This window comes from Quercus lobata, chromosome 9 (assembly GCF_001633185.2).
Source record: "Quercus lobata isolate SW786 chromosome 9, ValleyOak3.0 Primary Assembly, whole genome shotgun sequence".
Taxonomy (NCBI): domain Eukaryota; kingdom Viridiplantae; phylum Streptophyta; class Magnoliopsida; order Fagales; family Fagaceae; genus Quercus; species Quercus lobata.
Window position 1 is genome coordinate 46,249,584 of NC_044912.1, and position 12,077 is coordinate 46,261,660.

The 12,077-nt window shown below is 34.4% G+C and overlaps 1 protein-coding gene across 1 annotated transcript; it reads right to left on the reverse strand.

Moving 5' to 3' along the window:
* Positions 1-942: 942 nt before the first annotated feature.
* Positions 943-2,851, reverse strand: LOC115960703 (uncharacterized protein At5g48480). Its single transcript, XM_031079674.1, has 2 exons — positions 2,438-2,851; positions 943-1,468 (listed from the first exon to the last, which is right to left on the reverse strand). The coding sequence occupies exons 1-2, from the start codon at positions 2,734-2,736 to the stop codon at positions 1,246-1,248; spliced, it is 522 nt and encodes a 173-aa protein (XP_030935534.1). The 5' UTR covers positions 2,737-2,851; the 3' UTR covers positions 943-1,245.
* Positions 2,852-12,077: the final 9,226 nt, after the last annotated feature.

The following is a 12,077-nucleotide window of genomic DNA, read 5'->3' on the forward strand; positions in this document are numbered from 1 at the left end:
AGTAGAAGACCAATAAAAGAAGCCATTGATAAAAAGACACTTCGAATATTCAAAAGAGAAATCTCATTGCCAAATTATGTGCAAAGCTTAGACCAACTTGTTTTCACAATCCTACTTTTGAGGTATTTGTTGATTGAATTAACATTACTTCTACTACCACCTCTCAAAGCCACTAGCTCTTATGAAAATTTATATATATATATATATATATTTTTTTTTGTCTCGAACAGTTATTGTAAAACTTAATAATAAAGACACCAACAACGACCAACTGACTCAATTCTTATATCTATAACACTCTCACTCTCACTCACACGAGCGACGATTCACGAGATTCCCATCTCCCCAAAACCCTCTTCCACAGTTGGGACCACACTTAAAAAGCGACCTCTGCCCCAACTACGACGCCCATACAGATTTTTCGTATCCTCAAAAGACACTAATTTGAAACCGATTCGTGCCAGTATCCCCACGCGTGTCCACCCCTTATTGGCTGCCGTACTCCCCACGCGTGTCCACCCCTTATTGGCTGCCGTACCTATAGCGTCGAAGTCAAGTCCCCTCCCCTTCCTGCATCTTTCTCGTTTCTCCCTAACCCTACCCCTACTCGTATTTTATGAATATCCCCCCGCAAACGGTCCCACTGCCCAAAATCAATCCCCCCCATTCATTATTCAATAACGTATAGAAAGGCATAAAGTATTTGCCGTGTATTAACTAAATAAATTAGCCTATAACAAGGTTACAGACAGACAACATCCATATCATATATCCATTATCCACAATGGACAAAAAGTCACGATTACCCTTCACTTTTATCAGGCTGTTCCCAGCTAAACAAAGGGCAACCTAGACCTTCTCGACTTACCAAATTCCAATTCAAAGAAAGAGAATATATAGACAACATTTAAATAGAGAGGAGAGAGATTGGGCAGAGAGGTATTTAAAAAGACGTAAAAATGCCGTTAATGTGAACCAGAAAGAGTAGATAGAGACTCATAGCCATAGTACTAGTAGCATTTAAAAGTCAAGTAACTGCCAGCTGTCCATTAAACATCCTATTCCAAAAGAGTTTTTCTTTTTTTCCTTTTTTTTTCGTTTTTTTCCAAATGACAGAATTATCAAATTCTAGGCCTAAAACCTATCACCACCTAAATCCTAACCGCTAGAGACTTTTTTTCGATGCGCGGGTCCCACAAAAGATGAACAGTTGCTTGACAGATAAATGATAAGATCCGACGGTCATCAAGCTTCCACGACAGCGGCCTTCACAGCGGGAGAGCCGATAGCCCAAACGACGCCGTAAGGGTCCTTCACCTTGCCAACGCGCGATAGTCCACAGCCCGCGCCCTCACCCTCGGCGATCTCGCTTACAACAACAGCTCCAGCACCCACCGCCTTGTTGATAGCACTCGCCACGTCATCAGTCTCCAAGTAGAAAACGAGTCCGGTTCCCTCAGTCTTGGCCCTGGTCAAACACGTTCAAACTCATTCATACAAATATCTAAAATCTTAAATAATAAAAAAAAAATTAATAATCTTTGCTGATAAACAAAGCTTCAATACGTCCAAATCCAGAAGCAAACAGAAGCAGATATAACAAATTTGGAAAAAGAAAAAGCATACCGGACAAAGAAAAATATGTACCAGCAGATATTTGGACATAATAAAATAATAACAACGAAAAAAAAACCACGTCTAAAAATTAAACCACAATAAGAAGATAATTGAATTATCTTTGTTAAATATAAGGCTACAATAAGTCCAAATAAACAACCATACAGAGCCTGAAATAACAGATTTGGAAACAGGAAAGGCATAGCTAGCGAACAAAAAGAAATGTGTACGGCCAGAGACTTGGAAATTATAAATTAATAATTGAAAACTGAACGAAAGATAAGGGAAAAAAAAAAAACTAAAGCAGGTACGGTCAGAGATTTAGAAATAATAAATAATTTAATAATAGAAGCCTGAACTACAAAGGAAAAAACAAGAGCATCAGTAAATTACAGATTTGACTTAAAGCAGCGAAATAAAAACAAGCATTTATGAAACAAAACCAGTGCTAAAGATGAAGATCTAACAGTTCCAAAGCCTTACATAACACTGAAAAAAAAAAAAAAAGAGTAAAAATCAAAACCAGACGAAATCAAGCAAAATCAGAAAGGAAAACTAGTATTTATGAAACAAACCAGTGTTCAGGAGGAAGATCTAACAGTTCCAAATCGTTACGACGAAAAAGACAAGTAAAACGAGTAAAATATCAAAACCAGACGAAACATGCAAAACCACTACAATAACAGCAAAAAAACTCTTCGAAACGCAAGAACAGCCAGTATCACAACTATCTCCTATAGATCTAAAAGAAAACCGAAAACAACACGTACAAACAAGTATTTACGGAGAGAGAGAGAGAGAGAGAGAGAGAAAGGCTTACGGAGTCTCAGAAGGATCAGCTAGGTCAGAGACGAGAATCGTGGAGCCAGCGAGGCTGAGCTGAGCAGAGAGAATGAGAGGGAGCTCTTGGTCAGCCTTACGCTTAGGGTGCAAGGTACGGCCAACCTCTTCAGCGCCGAAAGCAGCCTTGTAGAACAGAATAGCTTCGTTTGCTTTCGGAGCCTCCACCACCAGCTGTGGCTTCAACGCCGTGAACTTCACCTCAATCACCTCCATGATGTCATTTCCACCACCGGTCTTCTTCTCAGAACCTCCATTGGTGACTTCCTGTTGCGCCATTGAGTCTCGGAGAGTGAAAAGAGAGAGAGCTTTAGAGAGAGAGACTGTGTAAACCCTAACCCTAGGAGAGAGAAAAATGCAGAGAGAAATGAGAATGGCGTGGGATTAGGAAAGGTGGTGGGGTATGGTATTTATAGAAGCGGGGGAGCGGAACCGTCTATTCCTTTTGAGGACAAAACTGGTATTCAGATATTTTGGTGGAATTTTCCTTTAAATTTTGCCCTTCGGGTTTTATGAATTTACATGTGATGCCACTGGCTTTTTGTTTTCTACTCTTTCTATTGAAAAAAATAAAAGAAAAAAGATAGCCACTGGCTTTTGGTGGAAATTACGTGCTAGTGCCCCTTCTCTGGTTTTTCTTTATAGGCATTTTGTTTTGCTGGTTATCACATAATTCATATATTCAGACATTAAGGGGCTGTTTGGTAGACTTATTTAAACATATGTTTTCAGTTTTTAAACAATATTAAACATATTTTCATATATTTTTCACCCGCACGTATTTCCATATATGTTTTCAAATAACAAAACACTTCACATTAAGGGGCTGTTTGGTAGACCTGTTTAAACACATGTTTTCAGTTTTTAAACAATATTACACATATTTTCATATACTTTTTACCCACACGTATTTCCACACATGTTTTCAAATAACAAAATACGTGTACCGTGTTGGTACATGTGTTTTGTTATTTGAAAACATGTGTGGAAATACGTGTGGGTGCTAAATCTTAAATACGTGTGGAAATACGTGTGAAAATATTACACATATTTTCATATACTTTTCACCTACACATATTTCCACACATATTTTTAAATAACAAAACACATGTACCAACACGGTACACGTATTTTGTTATTTGAAAACATGTGTGGAAATACGTGTGGGTGCTAAATCTTAAAATCTTTGAGATTTAGTTACAATACAATCTCATATTTGAGACCACACTGTAGCTGGACTGTAAAAGAAAATTTCTTTTTTATTCACCTCAACAACTCTCTCTCCTCTATCTCTCTTTCCTCTAACTTTCTCTTTCCTCTCTCACTTCTTTCTTCTCTCTTCTTTCTTTGTGCTTCGCCAATGTGGTTTTTCGATGAGTGTGTTCCGCCAATGATTATGCTCCGCCAATTGTGGGCTGCCGATAGCTGTGGTTCGATGGCGATGATGGAGGGTTTTTTTTTTTTTTTTTTCTATGTGGTTCTTTTTGGGTCCAATGGTTGTGGTTCATCTTTTTCTGCGTGGGTCCGATGGTTGTGGTTCTTCTTTTTCTTTTTTTTCCTGCGTGGTTCTTTTTGGGTCCAATGGCTGTAGTTCATCTTTTTCTGCGTGGGTCCGAAGGTTGTGGTTCTTCTTTTTCTTTGGGTCTTGATTTGGTTTTGGGATTTTGGGTCTTGATTTGATTTACAGAGCGAAGGAGGACGTCAAGCCGCATCGTGGAAGAAGATGACGACGGGGAGGGAAATGGTGTCTGTGTCTTGTGGATTTTGTTTCGGCGTGATGGGTCTGCTGGTGGCAGTGATGGTGGAGATTTTTTTCTTTTTCTTTTTCTTTTTTTCTGCTGTGGTTTGTGGTGGTGAGTGGATGTGGAGGTTTCTTTCTACTATGATTTTTCTTTTTCTTTTTTTGTTAGTAGTGGTTGTGGTATGGGTGGTAGGTTTTTAGTGGGTGGTTGGGTGGTGGGTTTTGTGGTGACTGTTGGTAGCGTGGTGCCGGCAGTGTTGAGAATAGTTGGGTTGAGAAAGAGAGAGACAGCGGAGAAAGAGACAGGGAGAAAGGAAAAATAAAAAAATTATTGAAAAATAATAAAGAAACAATATTTAAATGAAGTAGTAAAAAAAAATAGAAGTTTTCATATAGGTAGTATTGTAAAGTAATGTGTTAAATGTTATAAAATTGGTTTTTGAGATCCTAAATGCTAAATTTTTTAGAACTTTTGATGGGAATGCTCTCAAAGATTTTTTTTTTTTTTTTTTTTTGAGGATAGGTCCTTGTAAAATTATATAAATATTAGCTAAAAAAAGAGAGTGAAAAATAAAAAGAATATAATAAAATTAAAATTGTTTAGCCACAATGGGCTTAATATTTATGGTAATGTATGTGTTAAAATGTCATGTACACATATGGTAATTTTAAATTATGTGGTATTACAAAACTACGGTAGCCCATAGTATCATACAAAACTACATTCCACAATATTATGGTGGTATTTGCTTGCATCCAGTGCTTTTGTGAACTGGACGTGACACATACACCATGTGCGTCTTAGAATGACCACGTGTTAATCTCGTATCTTGTCCAACACAACAGAGTACCGAAGGAAATCCATATTCACTTATGGTATTCTTATATTATCTTAATACCTCTACTTCTAAATTTGAACTTGCCAAAACTCAAATACAAATATTTTCGAATAAAAGAATATTGTTAGGAAAATACCTTTTTTTTGGTCTTTTGTAGGGGAAGGGACCAATTGGTAATGCAAGTATGATTAGAATTTTGTAGTAAGAGATAGGGGTGTTCACCAAACCGTATGATTACACTTAAACCAACCAAAATTGCCCGCAAAATCGAGTAACCACACACACCACAAGTAGTGGTGAAAAAATTGCACACATTCCCCCCCCCCCCCCCCCCCCCCCCCCCCAAACACATATATATTATGAAGTAATACTATTATAAAAGATAAGTCATTTCACACCTAAAAATTTGTTGGGCTAAAATAAATAAAACTTAGCAAGACATTTTTAAAATTTCCCAAAACAAAGGAAACCTCAACTTTGGGTTGCGCCAATCCAACCCAAAATTTTGAAAAACATCCCAACCCAAAACTGACCAAGCCACATAGTGATACACTGCAACGAACCGCGCTGCATTACACATGTGACCACATAATTGAGGTGAGATATGGTGATGATTTTGATCAAATCACACCGTGCAATGCGGTGATAAAAAAAAATGGACCAAAGCTACACTAAACCACTCCATGAACCCCTCTACTTAAACAGCAGTACAAGTTTTTGAAGAAAGTCATGTTTTTCATCATCAAGAGTGCTAATCATTAATTTAGTAACAGTGCCAAAATGAAATTTTAAAATCCTTGCAGACATTCTTGTTTTTGGGATGACAATCACAAATTTGCTTCCACACTTTATCTATAAACCTAAAAAATTTAGGACTTTGGTAAATAAAAATTACAAACAAGGGTGAAGTAGCATCCAAATTCAATGAAGGGTTTGTTACTTTCATTGAGTTTCAATGTGGTTCACTCAATAATTCGACTATATTCAAACACCATCTTTAAATATTCAAATATGCATAAAATTTATGATTAAACCAGCTTGTGATTGCATAAACATAAATACCTCTAAGAATAAACACAGTTATATACAATATACAATATTTGTATCTAAATTTAATCCTACTTAATTAGTTTTTTTGTGTGTGTTAAGAATATTTTATTAGTTATTAGAACACGTGCAAAGAAAATGATGTAACACGAAATGATAATAAATAAATAAAATAAAAAATAAAAACCAATATTTTTATTTTTTATGAATTTACGAGTGCCACCGCCACTGGCTCTTAGTCTACTGTTCCAAATAGAAATTGTGTTTTCGCTTTTGGCTGAAGGGTACCAGCTTTTATTAAGATAATAACTGTAGTGGTAAAATGATTGCCCCTGGGTTTCGGCGGAAATTACGTGCTAGTGCCCCCCAATTCGAAATTGTGACATGTCTGGCACGTTGCGCTTGCAAACCTCAAATGGTCAGTAATTGTAATACAGTAAAATAAGAAAGCACCGCTTTTTAGAGCATCCACAGCAGTTGAGCTAAATTTTTAGCAATTTAACTACACCAAAAGTTACTTTATCTATTTTACCTACACACATACTGCAGCAGTGGATCTATTTTAGCTTTCAGCATAATAAAATAATATAAACATCACAATAAAATATTATAACTACTACAATAAAATAATATATTCCACTACCAAAAAAATATTACACCACCAACCTCAACCACCTCTACCATCAACCACAGGCACAACCACCACCAACACCACCACCACCACCACCACTACCGGCAGTCCACAGCAAAAAAAAAAAAAAAAAAACCACAACGAGCACAAGCCCACTTGCCCACAACAGATCGGAAAACATAAACACAAATCCACATCGGCGCTGGGCCTCGCAGAGAGAGGGTGGAGCTCGGAGGTTCGGCCTTTGAGGTGGTCGGCGCTGGGCAGCGAGGAGTGGTCGACACTAGGCTGGGCTTCGATCAGCGATCGGTGCTGAGGAGTGGTCGACGTTGGGCTGGGCTTCGATCGGCGATCGGCGCTGGTCAGCGAGGAGTGGTCGGCGCTGGGATGGACTTCGATCGACGATCGGCACTGGGCAGTGAAGAGTGGTCGGCGCTGGGCTTTGGAGCAATGGACTGAGCAGAGAGGTCGGTTTGATTAAAATGGAGTACTGGAAGAGGAAGAAAGAGGAAGAAAGAAGAGACACTGGAGAGAGAGAAATAAAAAGAAAATGGAAAAAATATTTTTTTAATAAAAGAGGAGAGAGGAATTTAATAAAATAATATTTTTTCTTTTAGATGTTATGAACAGTGCACATCTATTTATAGATGTGCACTGTAGCAATGGAGCTAAATTTTTTAGATTTAGCTCCACTGCTGCAGCAAGGTTTTTGGGTTTGAGGAGCTAAATTTTAGCATTATAGCATTATAGCTACACTGCTGCAAATGCTCTTATAAACTACCGATCGTTATTTTTTACGTAATATTTTAATTTGACTTCTAATTTTTAATTTGATTCTTAATTTTTCAATTATATTAATTTAGCATTTAACATTTTTAGTATTATACCAATTTAGTTCATACAGTTATATGTTTGGTAGAAATTGTTAACGTAGCTAACGGCACAAAAAAATAAAGTTTCCATTAATGTGGTAATAAACTACTTTTTCATTTAACTGTTTGTCACGTCAGTAATTTTTATCCAATAAATAATTATCTAATTAACACAATTGAAATGTTATAAATCAAATTGAAATATAATATAAATGATAGAGACAAAATTTATAGTTTACCCTTTTCTTTTAGGACGCATCATAAAAGACTTGTTTCTAACTTTCTAAAAGAATAAAAAATTAAAAAAAAAAAAACCTTTGGTAAATTATAAAAATATAAGAAAAAATAAATAGGGTTGGAGATAGAAAGAATATAATAATAGAATTAGGGATGTGCATGAGTTAAGTTGATAAATTTTTTCAACTCAACCCACCATGACGGGTTAAAAAAAAAATTCAACCCAAAGGTGGGTCAAGCTTAGATGGATTTGTAAATTTTATGACCTGAACCCAACTTGATCCATTGTTAAAAAAAAAAAAATCACAATCCAACCCAACTCAACAACCCTAAAAACCGATCCAACTCGGTGGGTTGGGTTGGATCGAGTTGGTTTTGGCGTGTTGGTTGTACAACCCTAAATAGAATTAATGTGTTATCTGGTTTTAATGGACTTATTTATTGAAATATATGCGTTAAAAGTCATATATGTCTATGTGTGTGTGGTAATCTTAGTTTTAATATGGCATAACAAAGCTACAGTAGCCCAAAGTATTTTATAAAATTATAGTCCACAATATTATGGTGGGTTTTACTCGTGTCCAATTCTTTTGTACACTAGACATAACATAAACACAACACGTGTCCTAAAATGGGTATGTGTCAATCTCGTATCTTGTTCAACATAAAGGAGTATCGAAGGAAATTCATTGTCATTTATGGTATTCTTATATTATTTTAACACCTCAATTTATAAATTTGAACTTGCCAAAACTCAAATATAAATATTCTTAAATAAAAAAATACATGAAAATGCTCTTATTATTTTTCCTTTTATTAATTGGTGGTTTTAGGTAAAGGTAATGGTTGAGCTAGAAATTTTGGCTTGAGAGGTCATAACTGTGTTATTCATAAATCAATCTAGATAAATTCAAAACATATAAATACACAAGAACTTCTCAACTTCCTAATTTTTTTCCCAAATAAACATAATCTTTCTTAACTTTAATGAGTACATAAAAGTTGTCTATTTTACTCTAAACATGTCTCAAAAAATAATCCAAATATAAAAACATTAATGATACTCTCTCTCTCTCTCTCTCTCTCTCTCTCTCTCTCATCAAAACATGATGGAGTCAAACGAGTTTTGTAACTCAATTAGTTGGCACCTCCTAGTGTTTCCAGTTGAAACATTTAAAATTCAAATCCTATTGATGCATAATTAAAATAAATATAAAAAAACATAATGGATGATCTTGGTGTGCATTAAAAGAAAGGCAATAATAAAAAGAACCTTTAAGAATAAAAAAAATTATGTTGGAGGGTTACTCAAGCTATTTATTTTTGTTTGGGGAAAGTGCTTTTTTTTTTTTTTTTTTTTCTAATATTATTGGAGATTAACCCAAATTTGAGGGGCTAATTTACATTTTTATATACCCTCACGTTAACTAATTTAAAACATTTAGATAGGATGTTAAAAATTTTCAAAATTTTAGAGGGCCACAACGTGGCTCCGCCACTAGGTGAAGGGACCAATCGGTAAGGCAAATATGAACATAGCAAAAAGTAAATTGTATAATTAGACACTAAGAGCATCTCCAACAGCCACTGTAAAGTCATTTTTGGACCACCAAATGTTACTGTTCATGCTCCAGCAATTTCTCCAAACGCGCAGGTTCTCCAAATTTTTTTTGAAGTTGCTACAGTAGTTCTCTAAATCTAGAGAACACTGTAGCACCTTCAAATCAATTTTTTTGCTTAAAAAATTATCCTAGCTATTATTATATTAATTCTTTCTCTCTCCTCCGAATTTCTTTTTTCTCTCATTCTCTTCGTTTCTCACAAACACAAAACAAAATATAATTCTTTAAATAAAGTTGAATCAGAACAAGCAAATATGAAAAAAGAAAAAGAAAGAAAAGAACAAGCCGATCTGACCCTGTTTCTCACATAATCCAAACACAAAACACAAAACAAAATCCAATTCTTAAAATAAAGTTGAATTAGAACAAGCAAATATGAAAAAAAAAAAAAAAAAGAACAAGCCGATCTGACCCAAGCCGATCAGTGGGGAGGACGACGAGCAGTGGTGGAGATGCTAGAGCGGCGGTGGAGGCCCAAGCCGATCTCTCTCTCTCTCTCTCTCTCTCTCTTCTCTGATGTGAAGCGCTGGAATGTTCTTGAGGTGAAAAGGAAAATAAAAAAGAAGGGGGGGTTGTGTGTCTTGTGTGGAGGAGAAAAACAAGAAAAAGAAAAAAAGAAATGAAACGTGGATGAAAATGAAATGAAAGGAAGAAAAATAATATAAAAAATAAAAAATCTTAATTGAAAAATACTACCACAATATTTTTACAATAAATTTTAAGTAATAGATTGTTATTAGTTAATATTGGCGAGTAAAAAAATAATTTCAGTGGTGGGTTCAAATTAGAACTAGTAACAACTTTCCACATAAATTTTGTTGTAAAAGTATTGCATAAAATGTTGTGAACATAACACTTCTCATTGAAAAATATAGTTGTTAAAAAAAGAATAAATGATGATTAAAAAAAGAATAAACAATGAATAAATAAATAATATTTAAATGAGATAGAGAATGAGATAGAGAATCTATTAGAAGTGTATTTGAAAAAGTTGGTAGATAAAAACTAAATATTACTGTTTATTCTCCAAACAGTACAAAAATTTCAAGAAGTTACTGGAGATGCTCTAATACTAGTTATTGAAAAAAGTCATGATTTTCATCATAAGGTGCTAATAATTAACTCAGTAACAGTACGGAGAATGAAATTTAAATATCCATGTAGACATATTCTTATTTATGGGATGACAATCACCAATTTGCTTCCACCCTTTATCTATAAACCTACAAAATTTGGGACTAGACAAATCAAAATTATAAACAAAGGTGAATAGGATCCAAATTCAATAAAGGGTTTGTTACTTTCATTAAGTTTCAATTTGGTTTACTCAATTACTCGACCATGTTCAAACACCATATCCAAGTGTTCAAATATGCATAAAATTTATGATTAAACTAACTTGTAATGTATTATAAGCCTGTTTAAAAAATCTTATATATTATTTTTGTATTTACATGTTCTAATAAAGTATTACTTTTTTTACAAAAAAAAAAAAAAAAATCCACCAAATTCAAATACCATATCCAAATATACATAAAATGTATATTTTTTTTTTTGAAAAAACAATAGTACTTATTAGAACACCCAAACATGAAAGTAGTTAAACTAGTTTATAATTGCTTAAACATAAATAAATACAATTATATACATAGTAAATATTTGTACTTAGATAGTTAGATTTAATACCACCCATGCTCGATATAAATTTAACACATGGACAGAAAATGAGGAACCACGTCTCCAATGATATAAAAACCAATCATATTTTTATGAAATTACGTGTGATGCCACTGGCTCTGGGTCTATTGCGTTTTCGTTTTTGGCAGTATTGATTAAGATATTAATTGTAGTGGTAAATGGATTTGCCCCTGGGATTTGGTGGAAATTACGTGCTAGCTAGTGCCCCCTTCTATGGTTTTATTGTCCAAATTGTGTGGCACGTCTGGCATGTTGTGCTGCACATTGGACACAAAAAATGGTCATTGGTCAATAATCGTATTGTAAAAATTACCGCTTTCATTTGTCACCTTTTGAATTTGAATTTTGTTGGCTATCACATGATCCACATCATAATTTTGTTGGCTATCACATGATCCACATCATGAAAGTCTTGTTTGAGTTGTTTCTAACGTTCTATAAGAAAAATATAATAAACTAAATCATTGTTAAATTATATATAAGAAAAAATTAAGAGGGTAAGAGATAAAATAATGTAATAATAATATAATAATAATTAACATTGATTGGCCTTAATGGACCTATTATTGTAATGTATGCACATTTACCCCTCTCTCTCTCTCTCTCTCTCTCTCTCTCTCTCTCTCTCTCTCTCTCTATATATATATATATATATATATATATCGTGAATTCCAATTAGCTCAACTGGTTAAGTCTCTGGAGTTCAATTCTCGCCTACACAAAAAACTGATTGGTGTCTTGGTCTAATGATAAAGAGTTATTATCAAGAGCATACGTCATAGGTTGAAAAAAAAAAAAAAAAAAAAAAAAAAAACCTATATATATATATATTAATAGGTAAAACTTAGAGAAAGTTCAATTAGAATTTGAAATTAGAATCCAACTTTGCGTCATGTATCTAAATTTATGTAGGGATCACACCATAATTATCCA

Excerpts from the sequence above, each read along its gene's own strand:
- LOC115960703 (XM_031079674.1), bottom strand. The coding sequence starts at position 2,736 with ATGGCGCAACAGGAAGTCACCAATGGAGGTTCTGAGAAGAAGACCGGT. Across the intron at positions 1,469-2,437 it reads GCTGATCCTTCTGAGACTCC|GGCCAAGACTGAGGGAACCG; the intron begins GTAAGCCTTTCT and ends GTGTTTGACCAG.